The sequence below is a fragment of the Trichoplusia ni genome, chromosome 1, assembly GCF_003590095.1.
Source record: "Trichoplusia ni isolate ovarian cell line Hi5 chromosome 1, tn1, whole genome shotgun sequence".
Classification (NCBI taxonomy): Eukaryota; Metazoa; Arthropoda; class Insecta; order Lepidoptera; family Noctuidae; genus Trichoplusia; species Trichoplusia ni.
In genome coordinates this window covers 22056777-22072915 of record NC_039478.1, presented here as the reverse complement: position 1 = coordinate 22072915, position 16139 = coordinate 22056777, and the positions used below count along the sequence as shown (strand labels likewise).

Here is a 16139-nt window from a genome sequence, read left to right as displayed (position 1 = left end):
CACCCCGTTCCACGAATTTACATAAATCTCGGCTGTGAAGCAGTAAATTCTGCAAGCACCCTTATTATACTTTGAATACGTAAGCAGAAAATCTTTTATCTTTGTCCCAATTCGTTTTGTAGAATATTTTTCAGGAAAATTGGAATTTTAATTCCAAACTCTTTGTTTGAGGAAGATAGGTGAACGTTCGTGAATTATGCGGAAATCGTAAATTTATACCGTAGTTAACTTAAAATGTTTTCGTCCATAAATTGGAAGATCAGTTTGTCAGAGAAATATGTCTTCAAACCTTATTGGTAGGACACTGTCATGTACCTTTATCAGTATTCAATGCTTCAGACGTAGTGATACTATTGTTCTGTCTAAACCAGGATCTAAACCAAGCAATCTATGGCCGAAATATCTTGCGTATATTGCGCTATGGCTAAATCCCCACTAAAAAGCAGCAGCGTGCAGCGACCATTACAAGGTTCCTGCTACCTAGCGGTGCCTTGCTGTCCTTTACCTTTATGACTGAACTCTTTCACTCACGCAGATATTTAAAATTATATTTTCTAATAAAAATGTTCTAGTAAAAGTATTGGCTGCAGCTGCTATTGCGGTTTCGAAATTGACCTTGAACACTAAATATTTTTACCTACCTTTATAAATGGTCTACAATATAAACTCCGCTATATTTCGAATTATTTATTTATGCTAATTTCTTATTTGAAAAAAATATTAAATAAGATGGCAACATTAAACTATATTTTAAATGACATTGACACTGACGTCTCGTCATCAATATTTGAATATTACTCGCGCGCCGGTCGTTTACTGTAATCTAAATATTTCCAATTTAAATAAAGAAAATGTCGGCATTTCATGGATTCCCCAACTTACCGGGACCAGACGAAGTCCCTTTCTGCAAAATGAATGAGGTTTATTGCTGTGGGAACACACAATACGGAAATATATCGACATTTACCAATTCGGTAAGGTTAACCTCTTTTCTTTGTAAATATTTGTAAAAAGTGCAATGATATCAGAGTTTATGTTGTTCCAGACGAAGGGACATCCAGTGATAAACGTGACACGGGACATACATCACCACAGGACGACAGACGAAAACATTTCTATGTACATTGACGTTGAAGACAATTTACTCAAAAAGATAACCAGCGTGTGGTATAAACAAGGTTTTCTTGAAGCCCTAGGTGTAGCTGCAGATCCCTCAGTAAACAGAGAAAGCCAAGTGCTAGCTGTCGCCGCGTCATACGTGTTAAAAGTAGCAAATGTGTTCACAGCATTCCGATACTTTTTGCAACCGCATTTGAAAGACATAGGGCCTAAAATTGTGGCAAATTATTCTAGAACGAGGAATTGGGGTCACAGTCCTATAAAATGTATTGCTTGGCATCCTCATACCACAAAGATGGCAGTGGCTACAGTTGATGATAATGTGCGGATATATTGTTCTGAAGTTGCTTTCGTGTCTACGTTGAAGTGTAAGGCTCAAGGGCATGTGTCCTCGCTCAGTTGGAGACCGTACTCAGCATCAGAGCTAGCAGTGGGATGTGAGCAAGGTGTAATTGTGTGGACCGTTGATCCTAATTCCATGTTTACGAAGCCTTCATCAAGCAATGCTGTTGTTTTGAAAAGGTATGTTAAGTGTATTTTATGATCACAAATACAAATCTATATGTCTCATGCTGTATCAAACATGAAAATCAAAACATTATTGCAAGTTTTGGTCATTCAAAACTTCATTTTATTTGTAAGCCAAGTAGTTTTTTAAATACAGTGAAAAGATTTAACACTGCACTTGCCAAATTTTAATAACATTACCAATTTATGTATCCTGACTTTTACTATTACAACTACAACATTAATTTCATATACAAATGTTTTATCTATATGCTTTTGTAACACAAACTCTTTTACTCATAATTTCAGGCCCGGTCACAGCCCAGTAACCGATGTAAGTTGGTCCCCGAATGGTGATCTTCTAATCAGTTGTTCTGGTGCAGACACGTCCATGTTAGTGTGGGATGTCTCCATGGAGACTGCGGTCCCACTCCGAAGGGTGGCTGGAGGTGGTATTGTGTTTGCCCGCTGGTCATTTGACTCAAGCAAAGTTTTTGCTGCTACCTCTTCTATTATATTTAGGTAAGTAAAAGAATCAATTAATTAATCTATTAAGATACACACAGAAACATCAAAATAATTGCATTGACTCTACAAAACAGTTAATTGTCTACTATTATACCAATTGCAATACATATTTGACCCATTGTCTATTTAAATATACAAAATAATACATATACACCATACCACCTCCTTTGGTGAAGCTCAGCTAAGGTTTTAAATCGTCTATAGAAATCATATTTTAATAAAAAAACTGATAGAATCTGTTCAAAATAGTTTTATTCTTATTTGTTTGAGTTACAAAATGTACATTGTTTAGCGTAATTGTATTTCAACAAAATTCTTTTTGAATTTCAGAGTATGGGACACTAAGAGATGGCAGCCGGAGCGGTGGTGTGCGCGCGGACAACGCGTGGTGGCTGCCTGCTGGGGGCCTAAAGACCTCCTGCTGTTTGCAGCTAAAGGAGAACCGATGATCTATGCCCTAACTAACACAGGACTCATGAGTGGTGAGGATTTTTGAGCTACGTGTTTTAAATTTAAATAAATAAAAGTGGTATTAACCTTTGGTTACTGGTTACTGGTGGTGGGCTCCTTTTTCCGCACGTAGGCTCCAAGTCGGCCCATTGTGCGTCAGGTGGCTTTGGGAGGCTGTCAGTCCAGCCATCCCAACTCCCTCCAGAAGCGCAGAAGTCTCCTGGGACGTTCGCAGGCTTCTGTGACGGAGCTCGGTGAACCGAGGATCCCTGCCCGGCATTCCGCGACCCCCGTGCACTCCAGGAGCACGTGTGCCGCTGATTCTTCATGTTGAAGACAGCCTCTACATAGTGGACTATCTGTAACATTGATGGTGAAAAGGTGTTTATTTAGTGGAATGTGCCCGGTCAGCGAGCCCACCACTATTCGTAAGTGGACTCGCTTTAGCCCAATCAGGCTGCGAGACAGTCTTGGTGAGCGGATAGGGACCGCTTCCCTTGACTGTCTGCAGCCGTTTACCGTGGCCCAGCGGTCGTTGTGGTTGTTAGTAGTCTGTCGCCTTAACCATGACCTGCACTGGCCAAAGGGGACAGGCAGATATGGCCGGGGGCCAAAAATCCGCGTGTCCGATCCCCTCCTCGCCAGCTGATCAGCAGCGTCGTTTCCTAGAGATCCGCTGTGGCCTTTTATCCATTGCAGGGTCACCGTGTTGCCCACAGCAATGCGCTCGAGAGCTTGGTGGCACTCTTGTATCAGCGACGACGTGATGATGTAGTTGTCCAGTGCCTTAAGAACCGCCATGCTGTCGGAGAGAATCCTGATGGCTTGGTCCTGGACCCCTCTCCTTTCTATAGCTCTGGCCGCCTGGGTGATGGCTACACACTCGCATTGGAAGATCGAGTTGTCTGCACCCAGAGGTATTGATATGTTGATGTTCAGGTCCATTGAGAATACTCCTGCGCCTGTGCTTGAGTCCGTCTTTGAGCCTTCTGTGTAGACGCGTACCTCGTGTGTTCCCGAGGAGTCTTGTTCGTTTTCTGTCGTTTGTATTGTGTATGCTTTGTTGAAGACATACACCCTAGGTATTAGGTATTATATATATTAACCTTTGGTATATAAAATACTTGCGGTGGCCCCGGGACTTCGGCCGCATGGTATAAAGATATTAGCAGCAACTCGTAACCTACATTTTACAACATTTCTAAGTTTAGCGTGCCAATAATTGGCATGAAAATTCTTCTTTGATTATAAATCGAGTTGTAAGCTTTCTTACCTTTAAAGTTTAGTCAAACTGTTAAAATTTGATTAAAATTGATCAAGCTGTTTCTGAGTTGATTTAAAATAACGTGTCGCGTATTTGTATATTTTATGATTATCCAAGTAACATTGTAAGTCATTCAAATCAAAAAGCCAGATACTAACCAGCTCCACTTTGCATCAAGACACAATATGGTAGTATACATACATGGATACAACCATTATTCTGAGCTTTCATTACAATCCTCCATTAAACTTAAATACCCTTCTCTTTTCCAGGTTCTCAAACCAGCAAAGCTTTACCGGTCCTTGATGTGACGAAGGTCGAGCTGGCTTCCGGAGAAGCAGTAGGAGGGCCTATCCTGGACATGTGCTGGGACCCCAGCGGCAAATACTTGGCGTTATTGTTTGAAGAGTCCCATTTAGTTGCGGTGTTCTGTACCACGCATCTGATGATGCAGCTGAAAATTACTCCTTGGTAAGTTGGTTGTGTTTTCATGTTTATTGTTATGTATGTTGGTGTGTAAGTTATAGTTAGGTGAATGTGTGTTTCATTAATTTTCAATGCAAGCTTAGTGAATACATATTTATTGTATGCAAAGAGATTTTAATCGGGTATCAAACCCGTGACGCGTCGCAGGTTTCGACTGACGACGACTGTCGATTGGGTTTCGTGTGGTGCGCTGCACCATTTGTCTTAAATGTTATTAGTTAATATAACAAAATTCACAAAAAATATGTCTAACCCACTTCAAGCCTACGTGCCTATATGTATTTAAACTCTAACATGTACATCTACCATAAGATATCAAGAAGAATGTTAATATTTTCCGTTCTACTTCCAGTTGCTTCGTGTGCGGTATCGAAGCCGAGATCCCCTCGACCATGGCTTTCCAACAGAACTTCCCGGAAGGTGCCTGTCTGACAATCGCCTGGTCCAGCGGCAGAGTGCAGCACTTCCCGATCATATACACTGATGGATACTGAACCGAAACAAGTATTTATATCAATACTGTTTGATACTTACCTCTTTGTAGACTAGTTGGATTTTGGAAGATCTATACTCCATTTGATTAGATACTTTAATATAGGTAACAATCTTGGTGACTCCTTTTGCCTAAAAACTCAGTGTAAAAAAGTAAGTAAAAAATAATGTCTAAAAACAATATAATTTATGAATTATAAAATCAAATGTACCGTTTAGATATAACAGTCGTTTATGGGTTTTCTATTCGTGGTTGTATGAAAGTTACACCGAGATTGTTTGCCTTTTTGAGTACGTAAATAAATGGAGTATGTTTGAGATGCATTCTGAAAAGCGACGTAAGATAGAAGCTCTCAAATTATGATTAGTGTTACAGCTACATACAGTCGCAGCTAAAAGTAGATGATCAAAGTGTGGCGAACCGAAATACCATCCAGCCCATTACAGCCGAAAAAGAGCTCTTTAGATGTGAACTTCGTTCATTAATGTTGTATTACTGATTTTATTCATCTACTTTTGCTGTTGACTGTACAAAAGTCACTTGTCTATGGGCAAAGATATAAATGTGTGTATATTTTACATTTAAACGCATTTGACAAAAGTTTGTATAATTTTAGTAGGTTTTAATTATGATTAGCTTTAAAAAAATGTGTAATAACAATTTGTCCTTGTATTAGTTTTAGTAATGGGTGGTAATAATAAAAAATATTGTGTTTCAAAAAAAATAACATTTTGTCAAAAGTTAAAAAGTAAAATATTTTTGCCAATTGAACTCAAATGCGTTATAGGTATAATAGGTTGAAATTTTTATTTTTAAACTTTTTAAAAGTACTCTGGAACCTTAATTTTTTTGTACAACTAAAACCATTTTTTTGTAACATGAACAATAGAATCAATAGAATTAATGTTCAAACAGTAAGGGACAATTAGTTAAAATAATAGAAAATACTTTGTACAAACCATGCCAAGAAACCAACATAGAAATAGCCTAAAGGCACGTTTACAATAATATTAAGTCAAAATAAATTATGTAATAAGACTGCCTGATATTTTTGTAATTTTAAAACGTAAAAATATTTATAAAACATTAAAATATTGATTTCAATTCATTTTATTATTTTCCCATGAGTAATCGCATTTGACGAGATCGTAGTCCTGGTTATGTTTAAGCCATCGTATTTCTTCACGTCTATTTTGAAGTTGTTGAATAACCTGTGGGTCATGTCTTTTCCGTCCCAAGCTTGCACCAAAGACCCGCTCGACGCTATCGAATCTTTCAGTTCATCGTCCAGTGTAAGTTGAACCTTCACATAAATGTTGTCCGTGTCTTTGTTGCCAAACGAAAATGGTTTTTGTTGTCTTCTACTTGCGTATTTGCCATTACAAAGAAGAAAGACCGTGCATATTCTGTCTACGAAGAGTTTCTGTAGGTTATCCATGTCAACCTTCAAATTGACGTTGAGGTCGTCTTTTACAGTGACAAAGAGCTTAGTTTTCATCGCTCCTAGTTCACCATCTAGACTCTTTTTAAGTGTCTTTTTAGCACGGTCAATGATAGCAGAAATGAAGTTGTTGATATGCTGAATATTCTCATTCTTTCTCTTTTCTTCGTCCAAAGTAAATTTCTCGAGTTCCTTTTTGAATAATTTACTTACTTTCTTCTCTACCGTGTTGCTTAGATTCTCGATGACCGTTACTACGATATCTTTGTCTAGACCGAAATCTACGTTGACGTCACGTATGTACATGGCTGCGTAATTCCTGAACGTGCTCACTGCCGTGTCGTTGACATACTTATAGAAGTTCGTCAAGAATTCCTTCAGCTCATTGGAACAAATTTTGAATCCTTCGCATTTGTTTTTGTCTAAAGATTGGTCTTGTCTGAGGACAATTTTCTGTCCTGTGTCCTCCCCTATTTTGACTAGCTGACATTTGACCTTATAGTGGGAAGACAGGAACCATGTGTCGTTCATCATATCTGAGAAGAAATCGTGGAATTGATTTATGAAGGAGTCCTCGTGATGTTTTCTGAACTTGAGGAAATTTAGATATTGTTTTCTCAAGTTCTTCCACTCTTGGTTCGACAGTTTGTGCAGCTTGTCCAGAGACTTGTGAGTGCTCTTCTGTGTTCTGAAGACGTGGTTCTGCGTATTCTTCTCTGGGGGTTTCCACGTGCATTGGCTTTCGACCATCTGTGACAGCATGTCATCCAGCGTTCGCGTTATCACTTTCTTTGTCTTACTCCCAGCTCCCTCCTTGTCTAGTAAATGTTTAATCGTTTCCCTCAACTGTTTGTACTTTTTAATGTTCTTTCTGAATGAATCCTTGTCATCATTGACAGCTTTCATTACAGATTTCCCTTTGTATTTCTTGATATCTCGTTTCATGTTTTGTTTTGGCACAAATTCTATGATTGTTGTTTCGTCATTTCCTTGTAATGCTAGATTGTCGTCCGTTTCATTTATTGTAGCTCGAAGATTATTTTCTTCACTCTCTTCATCATGTAGGTAAGGTTTTAATCCGGCTATTTTCTTCCTGATTGCTTTTTCTATGGCTGTTTCTTCTTTAGCCCGAAATGGGGAGCCATTGTTAAGTTTTACGGATTGTATGTATGGTTTTAGGAATTGTTCTAGAAAATGTGATATTACGTTTATGTCCGGTAGGTGGCCTTTTATGCTTTCGGAATTCGATGATTCGTATACCAAGGTCCATATTAAAAGCTGAACTGTGAACAAAACGATAGAACTATAGCAAAATACCTACATATTGTGCGGGTTTCAATTTTTGGAGAATTTACGTATCTTTTCTTTACTTTTTTTTTGCCAGGCGTTTCTTTTCATACAGTTGAGCAGTTAAGGCCAAATAATGTGAATGTTTTTGAAGTTTTTGAATTTGTAAGAGAATAAAAAGAACAAAATATTCGTTACCTTTTAACGTCGATAAAAAATATATCATGACTAAAACTTGATCGGTTTCCAATTCATTTTACGGCGCATTTTACTGCGCTCTTACAATTTGCGACTCCGTAGTTTTATGGAAATTTAATTTTAAAGACTTATTTTATTTCCGGTCTAGATAATAGATAGACTTTTACTGTGTTGTGTTTTGATTGCCTAGTTTTGACGAATTTCAGTTTATTGAGACAGTGAAGACCAATTACAAACAACGGTAACGATTAATTTCATCGTTAGATCATTATATTATTATACATATTTTTATCATCTTAAGGGAAAATGTGTGTTCATATTCAATAATATATGTAATGCAAAAGTTATTATATTCTAAGTTGTATTCTGTAAGTTTGAATGTCACCGAAGTCCTAAACGTCTGGACCGATTTACATGGATTTTTGTAAGTCCTTTTTGTGTGCGCCCTAGAAGGATCACCAACTCGCGCTGAGAGCGTGGTGATCCATGAACTTTCCCTGTAAGGGAAGAGGCCTATGCCCAACTGTGGGCCATATCTCCCTGATATTCATTACTTATTAAATACTATTTACAGATGGTATTGTTTCAAAGCTACCAAAACGGGCCATTAGTATCAAATGCCTTATTTCACGTAGGGTTGACAAAAACAACTCTTAAGCAATAGCATTTTATTTAACAACATTACAATAAGATTCAGAAGTTCTGAATATAATCAACACACATCGTAATATACATAATTATGTAGGTCACACGAAATTGCAAAAGCCCACTTTTAAGCTTAAACACTAATATTGCAACAATGGTATCACTTGCATTATAAAAAAAACCTTAAATACATTTTAATAAAGTATATTTTCGTTATTTATCTCCTTATCCTGGCTGGAAATAAGATATTTTTGAAACTAGCTTCTGCCTAGCGATTTGTTAGTATTGTTTAGTTTGAGCAAAAATGGCGCCTCTTTTAGAGGCCCCTTATAAGTTCTGCAACGTTTATCGAAGTCGAGTTAAAGGCACGCCGTTCGATTTATTTTCAAATCGAACTTTAATTCGATTTATCGAACCCCGCAATTTTTCGTAAAGATTTACAATAAGTAGCACAAGATCTTTTAACATCGATTACAACTAGAATATTCAAAACTTGTTTAAAAACCATCTATAAGTAGATTTACATTTTTACATGACTACAGTAAAAATAAGTACCTACATAAATCATAATTTCATAATCGTTAACAGAATTTTAAATACTAAATTTAAAATACGTATCTATTTTTATCAGATACGTATGAAAATTTAGTTGAAAAATAATAAAAAAGTTAACGTCCAATTATAAAACAAAAAACAAATTTTCATAACATAATGCTTAAAAAAACAAATTAATTTTGAAGTTACTACATTATTCTAAATCTACTTAATCGACTCAGAAACTCATTCCATCTACATACCTTATCATAAATGTCGTTTACACATTAAATACGATACATTTCGCTTAAATCACTTCTACAATTATTTGGACTCGTTACAATCAAGTTTATATTTATATCAAACAACGAATATACTTCAACTGGGAGTTGCTTGACGACTTGGGTTATAAACTTTACTAATATATCTCTAGACCGCAAGTGAGACCGCGCGGCATTACTCGCGTTGGGCTTGTGTTGACTGCTCAGCATTCAGGCAAGCTCATTATTCAGGAAATAATAATAAATAGCGATAATTACAAAAACTAACCTAGATAAATTATAATTTAAATCGTTTTTCCGTCGGATTTTCTGAGCATTGCTTGACTATTGACAGCCCTATGGTTGGGGCCCGATACAGCCGCGCGGTCCAGACGCGGCGCCTCACTAGGTGGGCGGAGCTTGTCTCCTACTCCTCAATGTCTATTCAAGGAGGTTCAGTTTGCTGTTGGTCTTGCGTAGTTGTGCCCGCCATGGTATGATCTTTGCCTTTTCTTCTTCTTCGTCTTCGTGCTTGCCGTTGGTCATCGAATGACCTGTAAAATGTCATCGTTTAGATACAATACGGATTAGATACAACATTCAAGATCTGATTTATTCTTAAAAATCGCATTCACTGTCTATATTTAAACAATTTGTCGCCGTTTCAAAGAAATTTATAGTTATCCTTTTTCGGTCATCGGTGACCGACGCCATGCGATGACTTTGTTTATTTACACTTTGTTCACAAAGCCCGATAGAAAAAACAACTCAAAAAGACATGATGTATCTGAAAAAACGTCTAATAAAACACAAACCGTTACAATGATCGCTGGACAGTTTAGCCTCTGACGGTGCGCGCATCGGCTGCGCAGGAGTGTCGTAGCACATGGAGATGTTGTCTATGGAGACGGCGCGCTGGGTCCCGCTGGGGTACGACCGCCACTCACCGTTGGACTGACCATTCGTTTCTTCAACCTTAGGGGTGTATAACGATTGCCTGGAATATGTATATGCTGTGGTTAAATAGTTGTAAGGGATATTTCAACTTATGTTTGGTAAGTATAGCTTAGGTTTAAACACGTAAATTATGTTTCTTATAATATATTTTCGTATCAAACAACGAAGTTTCCATTTCAGCTGCAGCCCATTTATTATCTTAGATCTCGTATTTTATTGATATTTATTTAATTACACTGCTAGACAGAACATTTTTCATAGTAACTAAAAAAGAACTACGTCCAATAAATTGACTATACACGGATGGGGTAATTAAATTATCAATAGCATCAAATAATCAACGAAATCCATTTTTTTGGCATCGAACCAATTCAGCACCCTACCAAATACAAAACGGACCTCAACCTGTTCTCTGCCTCCTCCCTCCGCTGTAAGAGCTGGCGTTTCCAGGCTGGGACGGCGGCCGCCCTCCTCCTCTCGGCCTCTCCTGCCAGTTCCCTCTCTAGGTCCTTGCGGGCCTTCTCCGCGGCCCTCCTGGCCAGCATCTGCCGCTTCCACGCGGGGATCACGTTCCCCGCGGCATCCCGCTCCGGTACCTGCGCACACCTCTGCCAATCGACCAGCCGTTTTGGATGGTTAAAGCTTGCACAGTCTATCGTATACGGTTTTTGAATTTGATTTAAAGAATGGTTTGGTATTAAGTCATAATATGTAATCTTCACTTTATCCAGTAGCTTTGCATCCCAAATCAAGTTCGCTTGAAGGAATAAAATAAATCTTAATTTATAAACGGTCAAAAATCCTACCACTATATTTTAAAGTAATATTATTGAAGTTGTGTCACGGTTCCACAATTCCAATAATATTGAAGACGCGACGTTATCTTTTATCTTCCTCCGGAAGAAAACTGATAGAAAAAAAATAGTCTGTATTTTTAATTTAAGATTTATTTTTCCCTTACGCGTCGATTTTGTCTGCGAAAGTTCTGGAATCCAAAAAAGCAAAGGGATGCTAGAAAATTAATGTTAAAGATACCATCAACCATTCAATCTTCAATTCCAAAGACCTATAATTTGTTTATTCAGGTATAAATTTGCAAAAAGCTTTTTGTTTTAATTTGATTTTTACAAAAAAAGTTAAGCAATAAAAGTTTTATTGCGTTATTTAGACTGTGCTTGCTTGCTTTGTTTAACCGACTTCAATAATATTTAAAAGTTGAATTAAGTGGAGGAATATAAAGGGGACAAAATATTCTTTTTTTCGCTCCAATAAGGTCACATGTATTGGGTAGGGATGAAAAGCCCAGATTCCATGATTTCAACGGGTTTAGTTTTTTTGTGAAATTGAAGCCGGTTAAACATTTAGAGCTAAAAATTAACTCCCTACAACCCATGCCTCTCTAAACCTACTCTTAAAAAGTCAGTATGACTAAGATACCTAAACCGTAAAGTTTAACTAATAGTATCCAGGAAAGAGTTCGTATAGTCCAAAATAATAATAGTAAAATCCAATTCGAATAGGTTCGTAGCGTGTATTGAGACTGGAAAATGATCTCAATCTGTATAGGTGAAATCGCAGAAGATACTTCTTGAATTAACCTACTCAAATGCCAGAAAATATACATCTTACGAACAGATAAATTAATCTAAATAATATAAAAATCACAGTCGGGTGAAATTGGTAATTTTTCATTGCCTTAAAAGACATGAATTTGGACAAAGCAATGAAACCATAGTCAATGGTCAAACATTTTTGAGTCTAAAATATCAGATTATGTCTAGTCTAATAAAAAATACTAGAGCTTATGAGAAAGTAGCAAAGAAATAATATAGAATAAAGCTAGACTACGGTTTAATATTATTTACATAATAATATTTAGTACTATATTTAGCTAGTATTATATTATTTTTCTTTCTTTTGTTTCAGCTAGAAAGACTTCTTCAAAAATATATCTCCGCTGAATAATACTGATATAATTCTACATCAGTATTATTGTCTGGCAACATTAATTTCTCAATCTTTCACGACCAATAAAATTCTCAAAAACCCACAATTAAAAAACCTTATCTAACAATTAATTACAATAAATAAACAAGTTAATATTGTGGCGGTTTGAACAAGTAACTTACATAACACGCGAGCTTACGCGATGACCGTGACTCTAACGGGACTCGGATACTTCCGGGTAACGTTTTGATGCTACTTTATGATGTCTAGGGGTAGTTTAATGTTCTGTAGTCTTCATAACATGATTTTTAGCTTTGAAGGAAGATTAGGTTGCGCTTTTGACGGTCTCCTTGCTATTTCCGTGTGAAATCTGGGATTTTAGTTTGGCTTGACGTCACCGTGAGTGATTTTAGCTTAGTTGGCAATAAACAAAACTGTCAAATTTCATCATTTTTCAACTTATATTGACGAAAATTGTTGTGTGCATGAAAATTTTAAAAGCTTACCCAAATACCAACTCTTTGATGAGGGCGATTAATGGTTATTAGATAAATTTGTAATAAAAACATTGTAAATGTGTAATATAACACAAACTTGTTATTTTTGCCCATAAAAGTTAGATATTTTTAGGGGCTTGAGTTTCTCGACCCCTCCCTGAGTACAGGTTAACTCCAGGCGTGTTTGGAGTACCAAACAAGCCGTCAATATAGATATACCGAACCGACATTCCTCCGACGATAATCATCACATTCTGCTCATGAGCTCGACTGTCAGGCGACAAACATTAATCTTCATTTCACTTCCTGACAAAATCTATCGGACTTCCTATGATGACGGTTATTAATAAACAACCCACTCGACACGTTATTGCCTAGTTTTAAGTAAATAATTTCTAAAGTTATGTCCGCTCACTTTCATTAAATCATTGAGATATTATTAACACGATTACGAAGCATTTTATCATATTTGGCTACTTAATTTCTTTACAAACACTTGTGTAACACGGACTAAAATAGAACTCGCATCTTGAGGACTAATCATATATTCAAGCGCAATTTCTTTTAGAGAGTAGGCAGTATTAAAATTGTACTCTATAATAGACTTAAAGTAGAGATAAAAAAATATAGTCGCACATTTTGGCCTGCTTGGCCTTTCCAAAACTAAACAGAAGCAGTAGTTTAACTTTCAAAATAACACCTTTAAATGGTAGATGTATACGACTATTGTATTAGAACTTAATAAGGTGAGATGTAAGTTTCATAAAAAAGTTAGTAAGGCAGTGCAATCAACTGACTCAGGAACCCAGAAAAATAAAACGAATATTTTGCGCGGCCTATGATATGAGAAAGAAAGGAGTACTGCTGATGAGACAAACGCAGGGATAAAGAAAAGAAAACCTTTCGCAGACCTCAAATTTCAGAACCAAAGGAGAAGAAATCGGAAGAGACCCAGATCTCCAAGGACACGTCACCATTTTTTCATGACCATATCATTATGTCTGTATATTAACATAAGATATTATAACCACTTCAGAATTTACCCAACCGTATAACAAGCTTATCTAACACAATATGTCTCTTCTAAAATCCTCACGCAAACGGTTTATGTGTAGAAATCATTAATTCAGTGAAGATCGGAATGTGCATTAGCATAGATCTCTTAATTAGGAGTAAACAATCCGATTATTAGTTGCAAATGGGGAAGAATGCAAGATTACTTAGATTAGATCTTGTAATTATCATCATTATTATCAAGAATATTAAGATGTTCGAAAAAAGATAATTATATCGTGATGGATAATACAGTCAGATTAAAACAAAATAATGGATTGAAATCGAATAAACAGGCGTATGGTTAACAAAATTATAAAGCCAAAATGTTGTAAATTATATTTTTGACACTAAGCTAAGGCAAGTTTCCTACAAGTAAAGTAATAATATTATTAACGCGAAAATTGTATGTATGTATGTTTGTTCCTCTTTTACGCAAAAAACCACTGAATGGATTTAGACGAAACTTCATATACATTCACATTCATAGCATAGCTATGTTCCCGTGGGATAATTTTCGATTTTTAGCGGGCGGGCTCGCGGGCTTCTGCTAGTTAAATATTTACAGATGTAAAAGACAAAATGCCAATCATTTTAAATCCCCAGGTGGGACGCCATTATAAAAACGATTCGGATGCATATTTTGCCAATGTGCTTATAAATATTTTGCAGAGAGCCTCGCAATTTGGCCTCAGCTGCAATACGAGACGCAATGAAACAAGTGGCCTATAAATTTTGATCGAAATATTCGAAAAACGTTACTTGAAATGAAAAAGCTCAATGTTGTGAATTGTAGAGATGGTTTTGTACAAAAATATAGCAAGAATATGACGGAAATCATTTATAGGAATATGTTATGCGAAATGGGTAAAATAAGCAATATGTACCACTTCTTTTCTTTAGTTCTCAGGAATAAGGAATTTAATTTACAAAGAAACCCACACTTAAAACAAGCATACCTGGATTACACAAACGCTTGTCCTAAACGGGGATCGAACCCGCGACACGTCGAACTCAGTCAGTTTTTCGAGGTCACCTCAACCACTCAGCTATCCGTGCAAACATTGAATTTTTAACGGTGCAATTTGGACTCAAGCAAACAAACTAAGTTATAAAGATTCGACAAATTTTATAAAAGTTAAATATTTGTGACCGAAGCAAACACTCAATATTAAAAATTGAATCTATATACAAAAGCAACAATAACGATAAATGAAGAGAAGAGAAAACAAAATATAACACATCTTAAAACATTTTTTAAATCAAGAAGCCTTTATGCAGCAAGCCAATGACACAATTCCAATTCTCATAAAGGAAGCACACCACATTCCACAAAGTTCTAATGCTAGAAAACATCTGACAATCTCACATAGATACTGCTCATCATCACACATGTTTGCACGTAGCGTCACACCGACGATAGATTGGGTGTGAAACTCAATGATTGAGATACATTCTAATAACTGCATGCTCGTAAATAAAAAGAAAGAACTAGACAAATTATAGGCACTGACGCGACAAACAAAACTTGTACGTGGCTCTTCTTATTTGTGATGTATAAAGATACTAATGCTTCGGATTTTTAGCATGTTTGTAAGAGTTGAAAAACATATGATGACTTTTTACTCCCTTTTTTTATTTGCAATATCATAAGTAGGTCATTTGTATTGCATATGGAAAATATTGTATCAAGCCAGTAATAGCTCAGGCAGTAGAGCAAAGATATACCTAAGGCATACTGCATGGCGCATTAATCTTCACTGATGTTAAGTTCCGTCAATAAATTATAATAACTAACAATGAAATCACTTTGAAAAGTACAATTTCAATCACTAACGAATTTAAAATCCAATCTTTTATGGAAAGTGAAATTACATCAAATACTAATTATTATTAACGTTATTTTCAAAAGATTAAATATAAAACGTGACACCGCGCACGACGAGCGGCGCGCGCGCAGTGAAAGCGTGAAAACTTATACACTGCGCAGCTGTTATAAAAATATTGTAATTTTTCATTTTAAACTTGCTAATTGATATACATTTGGATGAAACGTATTATAATAGAAAAAGTAGAGTGCTTTCTTAATTCTTTTTATCTTTAATCCAATCGTATTCGCGAACGTGATATTTGCACAAACAAAATAAAAAAATACTTGGCGTAACTACTAACTACTAATAGCCAGTATTGAACTTCCCACATTACGATAAAAACCTACATGCTACGTCTTCGGTAGTACATTTATTAAAATAAGAACGATACAGAGAAGAAAACCAAGGCACCAAACTGACTCATTGCAAATTAATGTATAGAAAAAAGGACAATAAATCACCAGTCTAAATTTTCGCATTATTGTAGCACAATACGAAGGTGTTAACTAACAAAGTATATAATTACAGGAAACTAACATGTCGCTATCAATTAAACACTAATAAATGATCCGTTCAGTTTTTAATGATCGACCCCGTAATAT

General features: G+C 36.3%; 3 protein-coding genes across 3 annotated transcripts in view; 1 reads left to right on the top strand and 2 right to left on the bottom strand.

Moving 5' to 3' along the window:
• Positions 1-766: 766 nt before the first annotated feature.
• LOC113499421 (aladin-like) lies at positions 767-5915 on the top strand. Its single transcript, XM_026879902.1, has 6 exons — positions 767-974; positions 1046-1641; positions 1936-2148; positions 2485-2636; positions 4141-4339; positions 4707-5915. Exons 1-6 carry the CDS (start codon positions 852-854, stop codon positions 4846-4848), a joined length of 1425 nt encoding a protein of 474 aa, XP_026735703.1. The 5' UTR covers positions 767-851; the 3' UTR covers positions 4849-5915.
• Positions 5908-8982, bottom strand: LOC113499412. Its single transcript, XM_026879894.1, has 2 exons — positions 7774-8982; positions 5908-7571 (listed from the first exon to the last, which is right to left on the bottom strand). Exons 1-2 carry the CDS (start codon positions 7799-7801, stop codon positions 5953-5955), a joined length of 1647 nt encoding a protein of 548 aa, XP_026735695.1. The 5' UTR covers positions 7802-8982; the 3' UTR covers positions 5908-5952.
• Positions 8982-16139, bottom strand: part of LOC113499394 (espin) — a 130449-nt gene continuing 123291 nt past the window's right edge. The window contains exons 13-15 of the mRNA XM_026879873.1: positions 10569-10765; positions 10028-10209; positions 8982-9766 (exon numbers count right to left, since the gene is read on the bottom strand). Of these exons, the coding sequence (XP_026735674.1) occupies positions 9654-9766; positions 10028-10209; positions 10569-10765 (492 nt within the window). The 3' untranslated portion in view covers positions 8982-9653. The remainder of the gene's footprint in view (positions 9767-10027; positions 10210-10568; positions 10766-16139) is intronic.